At 43.9% G+C, this 17988-nt stretch overlaps 2 protein-coding genes across 5 annotated transcripts in view; one reads left to right on the top strand and one right to left on the bottom strand.

Annotated features, from left to right (window-relative positions):
- Positions 1-10736, top strand: part of kdm7aa (lysine (K)-specific demethylase 7Aa) — a 24341-nt gene extending 13605 nt beyond the window's left edge. The window contains exons 5-18 of one of the 4 annotated variants that reach the window (XM_053650275.1): positions 514-655; positions 1279-1465; positions 1573-1735; positions 2932-3019; positions 3146-3252; positions 3354-3445; positions 3613-3708; positions 4265-4531; positions 4737-4861; positions 4991-5151; positions 5947-6005; positions 6279-6379; positions 6474-6697; positions 7389-10736. In XM_053650275.1, coding sequence (XP_053506250.1) covers positions 514-655; positions 1279-1465; positions 1573-1735; positions 2932-3019; positions 3146-3252; positions 3354-3445; positions 3613-3708; positions 4265-4531; positions 4737-4861; positions 4991-5151; positions 5947-6005; positions 6279-6379; positions 6474-6697; positions 7389-7477 — 1901 coding nt within the window. In that variant the 3' untranslated portion in view covers positions 7478-10736. Of the gene's footprint in view, positions 1-513; positions 656-1278; positions 1466-1572; positions 1736-2931; positions 3020-3145; positions 3253-3353; positions 3446-3612; positions 3709-4264; positions 4532-4733; positions 4862-4990; positions 5751-5946; positions 6006-6278; positions 6380-6473; positions 6698-7388 lie in introns of those variants that run through there. The other 3 variants (XM_053650276.1, XM_053650273.1, XM_053650277.1) reach the window with 3 other exon arrangements.
- Positions 10737-13913: 3177 nt separating this feature from the next.
- ndufb2 (NADH:ubiquinone oxidoreductase subunit B2) lies at positions 13914-16677 on the bottom strand. The gene is made up of 4 exons (XM_053650278.1): positions 16512-16677; positions 14745-14889; positions 14175-14272; positions 13914-14080 (listed from the first exon to the last, which is right to left on the bottom strand). The coding sequence occupies exons 1-3, from the start codon at positions 16595-16597 to the stop codon at positions 14201-14203; spliced, it is 303 nt and encodes a 100-aa protein (XP_053506253.1). The 5' UTR covers positions 16598-16677; the 3' UTR covers positions 13914-14080; positions 14175-14200.
- Between the last annotated feature and the right edge of the window lie 1311 nt (positions 16678-17988).

Below are 17988 nucleotides of genomic sequence, written 5' to 3'. Positions count from 1 at the left end.
CTCTCTCTCTCTCTCTCTCTCTCTCACACACACACACACACACACACACACACACACACACACACACACACACACACACATCAAATGGAAATAGTAACCTAGCAGCACTTCTTACCTATAAATGTGCATTAGACAAAATTAGTCTTTTTTTTTTCTCCCCAAGATCAAGTCTATAACAGTTAGGTGCGTTCGACATTTAAATGAGCCCTGCCCACTTTCACTAAGCTCCGCCCCCAGTATCTCTAGCACCTTGTATCGCGTCTGTAAGTTCTACATATCTTCCAGGTAATTTGCACAAATAAGGAATAAAAATAACCCTGACTCTGCCACATTTAAATTCATAAGAGTCATACTGTATATACAAGATAAACATGGAGGCGTCCACGGTCGTGTCCGTTTTTTTCCCTCCAAAACGACGTAATACCAGACTCCTCACGTTTCCGAGATAAGTGGAACGCAGCACGGTTTAAAGGTTTAGTAAATGCAGCTGAAGTAGATCCTTCCTGTACGCAGGTGGAGATAAAGTGATCGACGTGATCGACGTGGCCAGGCAAGCGGACAGCAAGATGAAGCTGAGGGAGTTTGTGAAGTATTATTACCAACCTGTACGTCCCAAAGTGCTCAACCTCATCAGCCTGGAGTTCTCCGATACCAAGTGGGTGTCCAGAACACACACACACACACACACACACACACACACACACACACACACAATTATTTAAATCCATTAAATCCACGTACTCTAACTCTATAGCAGTTATACCGTCTCCGTACCATCCTCTGTACACCTCCACCAAGTTCTATTAATATGCAAATTATGCAAAAATATGCATGTTCTCCAGCCAGTTAGCTCACACTAGTCTCGATTAACATCCCTCACGTTGTCAAGCTGCGTTAACCTGTTAAAACGTAGCGTTACCGTGACAACTACTGTCTATCACCGACACATCAAGCTGCGCAGCTTTTTTTTTAGCGACGTCACGAACTGCGCTCGTGCGTAGCTCCACCCCCGAATCAGTTGTACACACTGAGACAGAAACATGACTCTTGTACCATGGTTCTAGTGTCAGAGTGTAGTGTTACCATGACACCTATTGTAAAACGCTAACGTCAGCGGAGTGGCTAAAAGGCGGACGGGTGTGCCAACTTCGACGTCCTCGAAGATCAAGCACGACTGGCTCAAAGCTATTAGCGATGTCGTAATGTGTAGCTCCGCCCCTGAATCGGTTTTATACACAGGTCCGGGAGTGGATTAAAATGCCGTGTGTGTGTGCGTAGGATGGCTGAGCTGGTGGACGTGCCAGACATCGCTCGTGAGATGTCGTGGGTGGAGAAGTACTGGCCTGACGACTCCATCTTCCCCAAGCCGTTTGTGCAGAAGTACTGCCTGATGGGGGTGAAGAACAGCTACACCGACTTCCACATCGACTTCGGAGGAACCTCCGTGTGGTACCACGTCCTCTGGGTAACTCGCGCTACACCCTCACCCCTCCCCACCAGCACCCTATATTGCATGTTTTGGTAATGAAAGAGTGTCATACAGGATACCCATAATGCACTGTGCGCTCTTAGGGAGAGAAGATATTCTACCTGATCGAGCCGACCAAGACCAACCTCGCGCTGTACGAGTCGTGGAGCTCGTCGGCCAATCAGAGCGAAGTGTTCTTCGGAGAGAAAGTGGAGAAGTGCTACAAGTGCGTAGTGCAGCAGGGCACCACCGTCCTGCTCCCTACAGGTCAGACTCCACATAATTACACACCGTCTTCCACAGGAGCGCGACAATATATCCATACCTCGATAGAGTTACACGCCTATACCTATACACTCTACTGCTTAAACCCCGCCTACTTTCTCCCTCCGTCCCTCCCTCACCAAACCCATTGGGCTTCCTTCCAGGAAGTCGATGCGGCAAAACGTTCAAACTCTGCGTTCGTTTGCTCCGAAATAAAACCATCCAGCGTGACAGGTGTGGAGTTTTGGCGCGGCTGAACAAAAATAGCGAACACCTGGATGTTAAACACGGTCTCGTTATAAACTAAACGGTCCAACGTTTCGCTCGTCTGATTAGACGTTACGCTGAAACCGTTACTACACTCACTGCGGTCAGTCTGCACGTTACCGTGGCAACACGCGACACCCTTTCCGGCCGCGGCTTCTCCGCGATGTCGTTCAAGTATTAAGAGGAAGTTACTTTTCCGGAGAAATTCAAAAATGTGTGTTTTTATTTCATGATGGAAAGAAAGCCGGATTTATTATGCGGTGTTCGAGGCTTTTTTTTTTTTTTTTTTTTTTTTGTATTGCTCGCTTACACACTGATGTTTCTGACTGTGTGTAAGAGTGTACATGTCTGCAGTGGGCTTATTTATTCTCTAATCTCAGCTCTTTATTCTTATTTAATCTCCAGTTGGAAATAACAAGCGGAGTGCTTTTGTTTTAAAAAAAAAAAAAAAAAAAAAAAAAAAAAGGAAAGAAAAAAAAAGTAAAGCACGCACAACAAGGCGAAAATAACTTCAAGACCTGATAAGCTGCCAGGAAAAAGGTGACTCTGGTTTCTGTCACAATAAACACCCCCCTCCTCCCCCCAGTGTTTAACCACCGTGTCTGCACTCAGAGCCTCAACACACTACTTACTTCTTAACATCTTTGTAGGATTATAAAAGTTAATACTTCTGTTTAACACTGACGTGACGTCCACACACACTTTAATCTTTAATCTCCTGTCAAGTTTTTAAGCGCTCCTTGTCTAGTTCATCTCCGTTCGAGTGATGCTCGTTAGATCAACACTGCTGTAAATGTCAGGAGTGCAACTTACCCAGAATGCACTGCTGTAAAGACACGTCCGAGTGTTAGGGGGAAAACCACGAGGGTGATAACGGAACGGAGCGGGTTGATTTTATCTGACTCTGTGTGTGTGTGTGCTGCCCCCTTCAGGTTGGATCCACGCAGTTCTCACTTCTCAGGACTGCATGGCCTTCGGAGGAAACTTCTTACACGACCTAAACATCGGCATGCAGCTCAAGTAATCCCCCCCCCCCCCCCAGATCTTTCCTTTCGCTCTGTTTAAAAATAATAATAATTTCACTTCCAGTGCAGGACACGTTTGTTGGGGAAAAATACAAAACAGCGATCTGTTGGTTGTGTTCAGGTGTTACGAGATGGAGCGGAGACTGAAAACTCCAGATCTGTTTAAGTTTCCGTATTTCCAGGCCATTACCTGGTACGTGGCCAAGAACCTGCTGAAGACGCTGAAAGGTGAGAGGCGGAGAACAATCTTTCAGATCTGTAGTTCGTGTGACGTGATAAATCGAATCTAAAGCGCGAGCAGCCTTGTAAAACCCAGTTTGTGTCGTCAGAGCTGCGAGAGGAGAAGCGTCAGCCTCAGGAGTATCTGGTAGAAGGAGTGAAAGCTTTAATCTCTGCCCTGAAGACGTGGCTGAGGAGGGAGGTAAAAACCCCTCGTGTAGATATTATTTTTATGGCTATAATTGGTACAGACGTTCTGGTTTTGGTTAAACAGGAAGTGTTTTCTATCCTATAACACCTGAACTCGTGCACTGAAGAACCCAAACCGAGTGTGTAAACGCTTTCCTCTGGATCTCTGTGTGTTTCTAGTTAACGGCTCCGAACAGCGAGGTTCCGGATCACATCCGGCCGAGCCGCCTGATCAAGGAGCTGAGCAGGGAGATCCGTCACCTGGAGGTGCAGGAGGTACGGCACACCTGAGATAATGCACATTCCTATCGTGTGTATGTGTATGGGTGACTAGGAACAGGAAATTGTTCAACCATGACTTCCTGTTTCACAGGGGTATAAATATGAGGTAACACACAGGCCAAATTCCCTTAGTCATCCATAACAATGGGTAAGAGCGAGGAATATAGCTGTGATGTGCAGCAAAAGGTTGTTGAGCTTCTGGTAAACCAGTGCTGTGTTTGATATCCATGAGAGCAGAGTATTTTATGTGAATTTTTTTAACAAAAGATCAAAAGGTTAAACAATAAAGGTTTTTCACAGCCTTCTTTGATCATATTTACGCAGGGTGCCAATATTAGTGGAGAGCTGTGTGTGTGTAAATGGAAATAATAAACGACATCACACAGTTAAAAATCTGAGCATCACACTCACACGGGTAGGGGGCGTGTCCTCACGTCTGGAGGCGGAGTTATAGGTTCGACACGATTCCGATGATGGTAACTTAAGACTGGAATATATTATTGAATATAGTTTGGATAATCGTTCGAATCGGATTCGTTTGGCTCCACAGGAGGATCCGAGTAAACCGGTGAAATCTCAGGGAAGCGCAGAAAGCCCGTCCGCCCATTCCTCACTCGAGAGACGCCGCCAGGCACGACAAATCGCCCGACAACTCGGAGACCGTCGTCGTCACCACCACCACCATCATCATCATCATCATCATAATCATCTTCATCTTCAACATCATCACGAGCCCAAACTCCGGTCAGACCTGGACATCCTGGAGCTGCACACTCGGGAAGTGCTGAAGAGGCTGGAGGTCGGCCCTCTGGAGGAGGTGAGATCACGTCAAAAACGTTACAGATATGTTACGTAACACACACACACACACGTGCACACACACTGAAATAAAATCAGTAATTTTCCAGGGTAGACAATGATTCACTTCCGGCTCTAATCAAACACCTCTGATGTTCATGACCGAGTCAGTTATTAGTCGAGGTCTTTTACACTCTTTATTCTTCACTTTCTCATCTCAGCAGGACTCCCACGTGAGCTCCAAGGTGAACAGGAAGTTCAAGAAAGTTGTCCAGCCGTCTGCCGTAACCATTGAGGGTAACCATGACAACGCGCTGCGGCTGGTGCTGTGTAACGGCAGAATCACATGGTACGGATTTAATACCCCGTCATGACGTTATCTCCTAATATGATTAAATAACCTGTATAATAAGGGGTGTGTGTGTGTGTGTGTGTGTGTGTGTGTGTGTGTGTGTGTGTGTGTGTGTTTTGCTCATAGTGAGAGGCTGTGTCTTGGGAACAGAGCTCTGAAAGCTGAGATGGACGAGACATCGCCATGCCAACAGCACCACGTTAGACCAGAAAAGCCATCGTCATGCCAACAAGAGAAAGTGAAGGTGGAGGCGGGGTTACAGTGTGTGGCTCAGGTCACTCATCATGGTGAGTCACTTTGTCCCCCTCATGCTACCTCATTTCATCCTGAACACTGGAGATCCTGATCTTATCCAGGTTGAAGATTTTCCAGAAGGTTCCTTTTATTTGAGCTTCGTGTGAACACTTTAGATGTATTTGTATTTTAAATATATTAACCACTAAACACCATCAAACCATCAAACACTGAAGTCCATGTTCACCATCAGACACTGACATCCACTATCCACCATCAGACACCGACATTCGTCATCAGACAGTGACATCCACTATCCACCATCAGACACAGACATCCACTATCCACCATCAGACACCGACATCCACTATCCACCACCACACACCGACATTCACCATCAGACAGTGACATCCACTATCCACCATCAGACACCGACATCCACTATCCACCACCACACACCGACATTCACCATCCGACAGTGACATCCACTATCCACCATCAGACACCGACATCCACTATCCACCACCACACACCGACATTCACCATCAGACAGTGACATCCACTATCCACCATCAGACACTGACATTCACCATCAGACAGTGACATCCACTATCCACCATCATACACTGACCTTCACCATCAGACACTGAAGTCCATGTTCATCATCAGACAACTGACATTCGTCATCAGACAACGACATTCACTATCCTCCATCAGCCACCCGACATCCGTCATCAGACAGTGTACAACAGTAGCTGTAAATACATGTAAAGAGCACAGTGTGTGTTGTACCAGTTTTATCGGAGAGGGATTTTGTTCTGGTTTGATTGGGGTTGTTGTGTGAACAGAACTCAGGATCAAGCTGACGAACCTCTCAGGGTTGCAGAAGGAAGAGGAGGAAGAAGAGGTCAGTTACATTAACAAGACTTTACAATGGCTTGTCTAATTTCTTCAGAGTTATTAAAATAAAGGGTCTTTCTCTCTCTCTCTCCCTCTGTCTGTCCGTCTCTCTCTCTCTTCTCTCTCTCTCTCTGTCTGTCTGTCTCTCTCTCTCTCTCTCTCTCTCCCTCCCTCCCTCCCTCCCTCTCTCTGTGTCTCTCTCTCCCTCTCTCTGTGTCTCTCTCTCTCTGTGTCTCTCTCTCCCTCTCTCTGTGTCTCTCTCTCTCTCTCTCTCTCTCAGCAGAAGGATAGTTCAGATTCAGGGAGCTCTGGGGATGAAGAGGAGTGTGAGATGCCTAAGATGAGAATCTCAGGGAGTCAACATCTCAAACCACTTAAAAGGTATACACACACACACACACACACACACGTGTATATATTCTGTCTTCGTTTAGTGAGCTAACTGTAAGTAATAAATGCTCTGGTGTGTGCACAGGGAGCGTCCTTGCTCCCCCAGCAGGGTACCAGAGGGGGGCGCTGTGCCTCAGGAGACGTGGTGGAGTAGCAGTAGCAGTTCCAGTAGCAGTGCAGTGTGTGTCAGCAGTAACCCGAGTTCAGTAGAGGAGTGTTTATACAGTGACGGTTCACTCTCTCCTGCACTCCATCCATCAAAACGACACACACACAGCTCCAGCCCCATCAGCAACCAGGCCACTAAAGGTGTGTGTGTGTGTGAGATCTTGGCTTCTGATTGGTTAGAAGGTGTTGATTTGATAATAATTCAAATCACAGGTTTATATTAACACGCTGGTTCTGATACGTCATCGTTTCTATAGTAACAGCTACGTCACTTATACGGAGGACGATTTGCATAATCTAAGACTAACGATAAACCAACCTTAAAAAAAGCACGGATAACGTTTACGGAAGGAGTCTCCAGCGTCAGCCGTCCTACATGCTATTATTAAACTATTATAAACGTGTTCATGGCGTAGTTATAAACTCTAAACACGGAAAATCAGTTCATGGCAAGCGGTACTTCCGTTAAAGGAGCAGTGTGTAATGTTTAACGCCCTCTGCTGGCTGGGATTTAAACTGCAATCAAAGTGCACACCAATGCACAGGTTTTCTCCGTCGAGACTGTTTTATACGAGTCACGTTTAATGGAAAGGGGTGGAGTCGAGACGCTTTGATCTACTTCATCTGATTTATGGGCCAGAAAACTGTGAAAACAGAATCCTGAAATTTAAAAACCTAGTGAGATCTCCATCGCACGAAAATATCGTGAGTCTTTGAAACGTTAAAAACGTACATACTGCACCTTTAAGTGTCCAGGTGGAATTTTTTGCTATATCGCTTACCGTTACTCTAATCTAATTTGGAGTAAAACTTGATTTGTGGTGTTTTTCAGGAAAACGTCCGAAGAAAGGCGACGCGACGTCCAAGCAGAGGCTGGGCAAGCTGATGAAGATGAGCACACACACTCGACTGCTGTTATAACATGACAGCGACTCTCTCACACACACACACACACACACACACACACACACACACACCTCTCACTACCTAACACACACACACACACACGTATATAACTCATACCTTGCATGTTTAAGCTCCAAGGTATGTAAGAATGGCACTAGCACGCTGATGCTGCACGGCGGATAATTCACAGCACACATGCTCTGGGAAACTGAGTGATTCTTTACTTAATACATAAAGAATTTAAAAAAAAAAAAACAAAACAAAAAGTGCAGGGAAATTTGTGATGGAAGTAGCCAAATGTTTATGGAAGTGTTTTTGTTTGTTTGTTTGTTTTAAGTAGACAGCTTCTGCACGTGCGGTGCTCCAATCACACCGCTAACACGCCCTTATTCACCGTGAAACACGGTTCGAGTCTGAAAGTCGCCCGGTCGTTTCGAAATGTTAATCCCGTCCGACGTCGAAAATACGGAATTGAACAAGTTCACATAATCGATTATACGAATTGTTACACAGAAATCTTAGGAGATAACGTTTTACTGCTGAAGCCGCCGCCATTTTGAGCGCTTCCGCATGACTTCGCGGCAGTCGCGTGGAACAAATGGGAGCGCTCTGGGGAAAATTCCTCGTTTACGAGCAGTAATTACGATTTCTACGAGGATGTGAACGCTTTTTACAAGTCGTAATTACGCCGTGATTATGACTCGGCGTGAACGCAGCTGTATTTCGATAATAATCGATGAGATTTTCAGCGTGAAGTGTTCGGGGTTGAACTTGAATCCATGTCGGTCACTAGCGTAGGTAAGATTTAGACTTTTTTCCCCCCGGGATTAGCTAGCTAAATTAGTTAACTAGATAGCTAGCTGTTATTTTGTCAGAGTCCTCAGCCGGCGTTGCGTTTATCGACGTGCGGTTGAAGGGAGAATTTTTGCTTTCCCGAGTTAACGCTGAGAAACTCGAACGCATATCGGTTTAATTTGATGGACGTGTTAAATCTCGCTAGCGCTTAAACTAGCAACAACATGATCGATTACGAACGAACTTCACCCGCAACCGACTTCTGCAGATTTGACAGGGTTTCTGTATGAATTTGCGGTTTTGGTCACAACTCTAAAAATCTGAACGATTAACGTACAGTAGGAACGCAGGGAGCGGGCGACGCCTCCCGGGTACGGCTCGGCCCGATGGCGGTCCTGTGAGCGCGTTTCGGTGCGGCGCGACTGCGACGCAGTGATTGAAGTGAAACGCAGCGAAACGGGAAATTACACTCAGTTCGGACCAACGTCAGTGTTTCATTTTTCATTTACAGCGCAAACCGCTCTGTCCTGGAAGTGAACAAGGGCGTGTTGGAGACGGGATTGGAACCCAGCCGGAGTGTTTTATCCATTCAGCCAATCACAGAGCTCTGAAGCTACGTTTTGTACATTTGCAGTCAGCTTTTCTTTCCCTCTCCTACCTCCACATGTAACCTCCACATGTAGCAGAAGTGTGTGTGTGTGTGTGTGTGTGTGATGTTTCTTGGGCAGCTTTTGTACGTTTATTTCTGTAAGAAATCTGATTATAGCGCCTCATTTCTCTAGTTTTAACGTTGATCACTACCTTCTTCCTGTTCGGCTGTGGCTTAAACCCCGAGGTGTGATGGGAACGGTGCTCGGTGTAGTTCAGGGTCATTTATAATCCGTGTGAAAGTTTTTAAACGGTGCTGAAAGCAATAATTGTACAGTGTTTGATTAGTTAGTTGGTTGGTATTTTTTTTTTTTTTTTTTTTAAACATATATATATTTAAACAGGCGAGCTCTGTAGTCATGGACTATTTCCATCGTTTAAAACGGACGTGTATTTTATTATTTTGTCAGTCTGGCAGAGTTATTTCGTGGTGAGCGATGCACTGGAGGAAATTCGTAGCAAAATTTACAAGCGTTAAATTGTCGTTCGCGGGCGTTTCCCAGATCAGTGTGGCGCGCGCCGGTGGTCGGGTTTTGATCGAAACGGATATACGTGGTTAAGAGAAAAACGCGTTTTTAAAAAGAATCTAAACTTTAGCTAGGTTCAACGTTAGCGAGCTAAACTAGTTCACTAGATAGCAAGCAGTTGTCCTGATTTTCTTCGAAATGTCTCTCAGTTTACAGACAAAAACGAAGAAGGGAACGTGTTTTAGTAACTCGTTTCGTAAACTCGGGAATCGGTTAAATCTCGCTAAATTGTATTTATATCATAGCATTAAAACCAGCAAGTATCATCAGTGAACCGAGAACGAACTACGAGACACGTCTGTTTCGCCTAAAACGTCGCGTAGTGGACGTTTCTCAATTCTTAAACGTGATTGGTTAGAACCTATACCAGGTTGTTTTTGGGTTTTTTGGGGGGGGGGGGGGTTGTAGCTACTCCATGAGCCTCGTCTAGCTAACTCGCATAAGTTGTTTTGACGGTGAAGTTCGATAAAGTGTTACAAACGAGTGTTGGGGCTCGTATAAAATTTTACCATATATAATAAATAAATAAATAAATAAATAAATAAAACCTCGGCGTACTAACGAATAATAAACACGATTCCTGAGCAGGTTTCATTTTGCAACAGCATTAATGAACGGGAATTTTTATTTATTCATTTTTAAATTGGGGTTTTATGAGAGAATGAAGGAACAGCGAGAAGTTTATGCCCTGATGAATTCCTGCTTCGGACGAGTTTTGTGTGAGATTTGGGAAACGCCCACTTGTTTTATTCTTCCATCAAATTTACATAATAAATCTGTGACCCGGTCGTATATACTTTAAATATATATATATATAAAACCCCCCAGTTTAAATAAAGAATGAGGAAATGAAGCACAATGTTTTTGCGACACTGGTGTTGATGAAAGCTGATGATATTTGCCTTTCGGATGATGTGAGCGTGTTTAAAGCTCAGGGAGAAACGACGACGTGTTCATCCTGCTTCACTTTTGCGCGTGTGTGTGTGTGTGTGTGTGTGTGTGTGTGTGTGTTTTTTGTGAAACGTGTAAAACGTCTTTATTGGCTGTTAACTTATTAATTTCTAAGCGATGAGGAACGATCTGTGCTTCCTGCTCCCGGCTGTCGGTTTTGTTTATTATTTCTTTCACATACATTTTCTGTAAATATCTGAATTGAATATTATGTTTGCTTTTGTTTTTGTAATTGAACGAGGATGATGATGATGATGATGATGATGATGATTCATTTGTAATAGATTTTGTAGTAACGACGGGTTTTCTCACGTGACGAAAGAAATAAAGGAAAAAGAGCCACTCGAAAAGAACTGTGTACGAACGAAGTGTCGTTTGTGAACGAGTCGACTCTTTGAACCGAATCGTTCTTAGTTCAGAACGTTGAGTCGACTCGCCTGTTTAAAGAGAAGTGATGTACTTTTGTTGTTGTTGTTAATTCATCAGTTCTGTGTTTTTGTTTGTGATGCGAGGTGACCGACGTACACAAGTGAATCTTCACAAGCGTCATCTGAGAACGATTCAGTCAGTCCGAGTGAAAATAATAAGAATCTTCTGAGATATAAACGTCGTATTTAGTGTTTAAAGGTTTTAACAGAATCTTTAATGAACGTTAAATAAACACAGCAGCATCATGACACTCACTATATCAGAGAGCCGATAACATAACGCCGGTTTTGACGTTTATTAGGGGGCCAAGCACCGCCGGTGTGTAGAGACGAGCTCAACGCCCCCTATGCCATCGATTAAGCCTCACAAAAGTTATCAGAAGATTTTTAAATATTCCAAACGGTTTGTCTGTAATGTGCCAACGAGTCCGCCAAACAGGAAGTGAGGAACTTTCATACGCGTCTGCTGGACCATGACCTGAGGCTGTGCAACAAATACCGTGACTGCACCACCTACTGGTCAAAAGTTATAACATGTTTACATCTAACCGCTGTTTTTGTCTTCACTAAGTTTGTCTCCCATCATCTTCAGTCCTGTTATCAAGTTATCAAAGGAGTACTGATATTCAAATCCGCTCTCCCATAACGGACTGGCAAATGCGTGAAACTACAACTCACTCTTGAATCTCTTCGCCGAGAGTTACGGCTCTGTGCCTGATTAACCACTGGCGCACATCTGAATGTGTGACTCGGTGAGTCTGGGTGCTTGGCCCCTGAAAATGCTGCTTGCAGCTTTAAAGGGGTCATGACATGTTTTTATTTGATTATCTTCCCTGAGATGTAATTATTATATTAGAAGTTTATGCACAAAAATAAAATGTACAAAGGTGAGTACTTCATGACCTTTTTCCCACCCCGTCTCTGACCCTCTGACTAAACGATCGGGTTTTTGTGTCCTATACCTTTAAGACTTCAACGTAACCACACACTGCTATGATTGGCTAACGTCTTTGCCTATGAATTAATTAACGCCCCCTGTCATAACTGTTTCAGCGACTGAGCGGCAGTGGGCGGGGCTAACAGTGCGATGATGTAAAAGTATTAACGTTGACGTTTTGTATGCAAATGTATTTACCCGTGTGACGTCACAAATCCCGCCACATCCGAACGAGACGTTTTCGGAGCTCGGTTAAATACAGGCGTGTCTCAAAAAATTAGAATATCGTGGAAAAGTTCGTTTTTTTTTTTTTCCTCCGTAATTTAATTTAAAAAGTAGGACGTTTCATATATTCTGGATTGATTACACATGAAGTGAAATATTTCGAGCCTGTTTTTATTTTAATCTCGATGACGACTTACAGAAATCAAAAATCCAGTATCTCGAATATATTAGAATAAAGAATTTATAATACAGAAATGTGGACCTTGTGAAAAGTATGTTCATTTATTAACTTAATACTCGGTCGGGGTTTAAATCCTTGTGCAGGAATGACTGCGTCAGTGCGGCGTGGCATGGAGGCGATCAGCCTGTGGCACTGCTGAGGTGTTCTGGAAGTCCAGGTGGCTTTGATAGCGGTCTTCGGCTCGTCTGTATTATCGGGTCTGGTGTCTCTCGTAGATTCTCTATGGGGTTCGGGTCAGGCGAGTCGGCTGGGCGATCGAGCACAGTAACACCACGGTCAGTAAAGCAGTTACTAGAAGTTTTGGCACTGTGGGCAGGTGCAGAGTCCTGCTGGAAAAGGAAATCAGCGTCTCCGTAAAGCTCGTCAGCAGATGAAGCATGAAGTTCTCTAAAATCTCCTGGTAGACGCTGCATCGACTCTCGACTCGAGAAAACACACTGGACCAACACCAGCAGATGACATGGCAACCCAAATCATCACCGACTGTGGAAACTTCACACTGGACTTCAAGCAGCTCGGATTCTGTTCCTCTCCACTCGTCCTCCAGACTCTGGAACCTTCATTTCCAAATGAAACGCAACATTGACTTCCATCTTCCCCGTGATTGTGTTTGTGTACTGAACCCGACTGACAGATTAAACCCTCAGGAAACCTTCGCAGGTGTTTTGAGTTCATTATCTGATGAGAGCTTTTCTCAGGTCCACATTTCTGCATTATAAATTCTTTATTTGAATATTTTGAGATGCTGGATGTTTGATTTCCGTGAGCTGTAAACCGTAATCATCGAGATTAAAACGAAAACAGGCTCGAGACATTTCACTTTATGAATTAAATTATGGAAAAAATGAAACATTTTTCCACGATATTAAACATTTTTTGAGACGCACCAGTAAACGCCTAACCTTTTATCATGCCTGACATTATATTCAACTTAGATAAGTAACTAGCTAACAAATATACATCGCCGGCCAGGTGTTCCATTATCTACATAAACGTAACCATGGAAATAAGTTCTAAATAAAATCTATACAATATATATGATTAAATATGAAATCCTGGTAAATTGTGCAAACTTAACAGATGCCTAATGTTCAAAATAATACCGTTATCTATAATACACTCACATCTTAAGTTCTTTGCGACGCACCTGTGAAAGCTCTTTTTGCACCGAGGACCACGTATTAAGCTGTGAACCTTACGGGACGTTTTAATGGTACGACGACCTCTTACATGTCAAAAGATCAAGGAAAATGTGATTAATGTCATGACCGCTTTAATTTAAACAGACTTTATACTCCACGTGAAGTCTGTTACTTCTAATCAGAAGATTAGATTCGACTCATGGCTGGATTTAGAAACACAAAAACAGCGTGTTCACGCCACACACTCTCGAAGCGTTCTGGGAAAGCATGGGGTGCCAAAACTTTCGCTTACAGGACAGAAACGGAGAGTAGAAACGAAACCCGCAGGTCACGTTTCATCATAAACGACAAAGTAATAAATCTGATGCTTACTGTTGCTTGGTTACGCCAGCAGTCATGTGACACCAAAAAAAAAGTGCCCTAAGAATGGCAAAGTGGTGCATGATGGGATTTCTGTACGCGGCGCGTGACGGGATCTCGAGCGCTCGAGGTTCCGAGGGGTTCTGGGTAAACAGTTTGATGAAAGGAAATAAAAGTCCAGAGGAGAAGCGACGCGGCAGAGTTCTGTTTCATTTTATTTTTAAATAAACGTGTACGGAAATGAAATCAGACTCAACGAGTCTCTGTACAGCAGGAAGTCAGGACCAGGTTTAATACCGGTGCGGGTTCCACGCAGACCTCACCACACACACACACACACTCTCTCTCACACTCCGCTCAGCACCTGGAGAGAAAATAAACAGGAAGAAAAGAGAGAAAATGTTTAGACTCATCTACAGCGCTGTATACAACTTTCACACACACACACACACACTCACTGGTGTATCCGATGATGATGATGATGTCACTCGTCATCAGGAGGAATTCCCAACTCCTCGTTGGTCCAGGTGTCTGTGTTTGGCCACGGAAAATGACCCTGAGGGAGGAACACACACCTTATTCTTTGTACTGTGGGAGTGTGTGTGAGAGAGAGAGAGCACGCGAGAGAGTGTGTGTGTAAGTGTAGTGTGTGTGAGAGTGAGTATGTGTGTGTGAGTGAGTGAGAGAGTGTGTGTATGTAAGTGTGAGTGTGTGTGTGTGTGTGTGAGAGAGAGTGTGTGTGAGTGAGTGTGTGAGTGAGTGTGTGTGAGTGAGAGTGTGAGAGAGTGTGTGTGTGAGTGTGTGTGAGAGAGTGTGTGTGAGAGAGTGTGTGTGTAAGTGTGAGTGAGTGTGTGTGAGTGAGAGTGTGAGAGAGTGTGTGTGAGAGAGAGTGAGAGAGTGTGTGTGTAAGTGTGAGTGAGTGTGTGTGAGAGAGTCTGTGTGTGAGTGAGAGTGTGAGAGAGAGTGAGAGTGTGTGTGTGTGTGTGTGTGTGTAAGTGTGAGTGTGTGTGAGAGAGAGAGAGACTCACGAATACGGCGTCGGAGTCGTGCCAGAAGTGCCACATGATCCAGAACCACATGAAGCCGCTGAGCAGCTCGGAGCGGAATTTCTGGTGTTTAGTGATCTGAGGAGGCTGACGGTACTGAGCCACGATGTGTGGACCTCCACCTGCCCTGACACACACACACACACACACACACACACACAGATGATGATGCTGTACGGTGTCAGGTGGTGTTGATTAATTCTCTAGAACAGCGTCTCTGACGGCAGCGCAGGTTTACATTAACGCGCTCGTTCTGATACCTTATCGTTTCCATAGCAACAGCTCGTTCACAGGGACTCGTACAGCGCACGCGCCGTGTAACCCCATCTTAAACCGTCTACACAACACTCCTGGAAGAAGGTAAAACTTCAACCCCTGTCCGTCCTCGTGGACCGTACCGTTTCCATCTACCATCGTTTGGTCTGTGTTAACGCCAACACCACACACTCTTGCGAAAGGTGTGTGTGTTATTCCAATCGTAATATTTCACTCTCATTTGCGTTCATAAATCAGAAACGTCCGCACTCAAACTGCAATATTTAATCCCCGTGATGTTTAAGTGTAAAACAGTCTGTGAGCTGTCTGTGAGGTGTCTGTGAGGTGTGTGTGAGGTGTGTGTGAGGTGTGTGTGTGAGGTGTGTGTGTGAGGTGTGTGTGATTATCTCAGGTTTAGTCTCTGAGGAAAATCCACACTTCTCTTTATGCTGATTCTGCTGTTTTACAGAGCGCCGCAGACCGACTGAATACATGACGCAGATATGACTCTGTGTGTGTGTGTGTGTGTGTGTGTGTGTGAGTACAGTTTGAAAGAAAGAAATGATATCGTACTGGAAGTCACAAGTCCCACCGCGTGTACACGAGTGAAAGACGGGTCCCGAGCTTTGAAGATTTTTGCATCGTGTACAGAAAGCGGCGTGTAAGAGTTAAACTGGTGAGAATGAACGAATGTTTAGTAATAATGATGAATTATGATCAGAACTTTACGCTGGTGGGAAAAAGAAATCCCGGTCAGTGAAAGTGGAAATAAATATGAATACATCATTTTTTTTTTTTTGACATGGACATTTTTGTCCTTAATGGACCTGATAAAGGAAAATATCATCTGCTTAGCATTCAGTACAGGGATAATAATGACTCATTCTAATTTTTTGCGTTAAAACAAACACCTGTCACGTGATGTAAACAAACCAGCATCGAAAGGGTTACAATTCTGAAAATGAATGAATGTCCAAGTCCAAATGACAGTTTCTGGACAATTTTTTTTTTTTTTTTTTAATGGATGCACAAGGGTTTAAAGTCACTTTAAGTTTTCTGACAGGACTTAATATTAAATGTAACTATAAACGGATAAAAACGACAGCGTTGGATATTTGGGATCGCTGTGGTGTAAGAGGAATAAAACACTTGGGGACGTGCTGTTAGAGGAAAATAATCAACTCTTGCTTCATCACACCACCCTGGCGTTGATTAGTTTCCTATAACACACACACACACACACACACACACACTGTTTATTCTTATTATATGGCATTATGAGTGTTATTGTTGAATTAAATCACCTAAACCTGCACAGACATACACTTGACACGTTCTGAACTGTGCACTTGCATGCATTAATATCTCATATTGTTTATCTTTCTCTAGTTCGCTGATATTTAGATCTTAAACTCAGCTGTAATGCAGAATGTGACTCTGAGTCTGTTAGCATAGTTAGCCTAGCCTCGTATAAACTTCCACTTTTACACTTACTTCCGGATGACACTGAGCCGAGGTCCGCGTCTACACAGCTGCGCTCCTGCTCTGAGAACTCTCCCTGTCCCCCACAGAGCCGACATTTTAACAGAAACACAGAAAGCGGCCCGTCAACAAAATGTCACCTTTCTCCTTCGCCCGCTGTTCAGAGTCATACGCAGTGCGCATGTGCGAAGCCCGGCGCATGCGCACTACACGTCCCGCAGTGGCGCGAAGCTTCCTGAAATGATTTGTTCAAAGCTTCTGTTCTTCTTTATTTACGTGATGTGTGTCTATATATCTTCTATAACAAGTTTATAAGCGATAAAATCCACAAGATTAGTTTAAAAACTATTTTTACGGACATGCTAATAACACGGACTGTGATTGGTTACGCATTTGCTTGGTGTAATATCACGCTGTCCACTAGAGGGCGACAAAGTTTACTTATAATTTTTTCTCTCAAATGAATATCAATTTATAAACGTTGAACACATTTAATAATCTTTTTTTTTTTTTTAAACAATTTTTATTTCGCTTTGTCACTGTTATGGTAAAACCATGGTTTGTTAACGTTTTGTTGTTTGGGAAAATGTGATTTCATTATCCATCCTTCTATCCATTCATTTTCTATACTGCTTATCCTACTGGGTCACAGGGAACCTGGACCCTATCCCCACACAGCAGGGGAGAACCTGGACAGGGTACCAATCCATCTCAGGGCACAATCACACACACGTTCACACACCCATTCATACACTACGGACACTTTGGACATGACAATCAGTCTACCGTGCATGTCTTTGTACTGGGGAGGAAACCCCCCCCCCCCCCCAAGCACTGAGAGAATATGCAAACTCCACACACACACAGACACACAGGACAGCGGTGGGAATCGAACCCCCAACCCTGGAGGTGTGAGGCATATGTACTTATTTATATTACGTTGTTTGAGCCAATCCAACACCAAGTACATTCGAGTCTTTTCTGTTAAAAATCAGATTTTAGGAGTTTCGTTTCATTCATTCTTTCATCTTCAGTAAGACATGGATCCTTAGTATACACTGCACTGTGTACGCACACAATTTATCTTTTTGGACAGTGGAAGGAAACCGGAGAACCGGGAGGAAACCCACATAGACAGGGGTGGAACGCGTGAAACACCAAACAGACAGTAACACCCAGAGCTCAGGATTGAACCGGGAACCCTGGAGCTGCGAGACCGCAACGTTGAGAAGATTCATATCTTTTTATTTACGTATAATAGACTACAAAACAAGCTTTAATCAGTGTTTTTACAGTCAGCATGAGGAATTTGGAGTTTAAACGTGTGAAAGGTTGTAAAGATTCAGGAAATAAATGACGCTGACGGTTTTAATGTTTTATTAAATCAGATAGAGAAGGAACAATTTACATACATAAATAAACATAATAAACAAACAAACAAGTAAATAAATGTACAAGATGTATTCTCTAGTCTCGTTTTAATTGTCTT

Source organism: Ictalurus furcatus, chromosome 19 (assembly GCF_023375685.1).
Source record: "Ictalurus furcatus strain D&B chromosome 19, Billie_1.0, whole genome shotgun sequence".
NCBI classification, from domain to species: domain Eukaryota; kingdom Metazoa; phylum Chordata; class Actinopteri; order Siluriformes; family Ictaluridae; genus Ictalurus; species Ictalurus furcatus.
The sequence above is the reverse complement of the archived record's forward strand: the minus strand, read 5'-3'. Positions and strand labels throughout refer to the sequence as shown.

Bases quoted from the DNA above. Each gene is read 5' to 3' on its own strand.
- ndufb2 (XM_053650278.1), bottom strand. From the start codon at position 16,597: ATGTCGGCTCTGTGGGGGACAGGGAGAGTTCTCAGAGCAGGAGCGCAG. The intron at 14,890-16,511 runs GTAAGTGTAAAA...TGTGTGTGTCAG, and splicing joins CGGCTCAGTGTCATCCGGAA to GGCAGGTGGAGGTCCACACA. The intron at 14,273-14,744 runs GTGAGTCTCTCT...TTCCTCCCTCAG, and splicing joins ACGACTCCGACGCCGTATTC to GGTCATTTTCCGTGGCCAAA.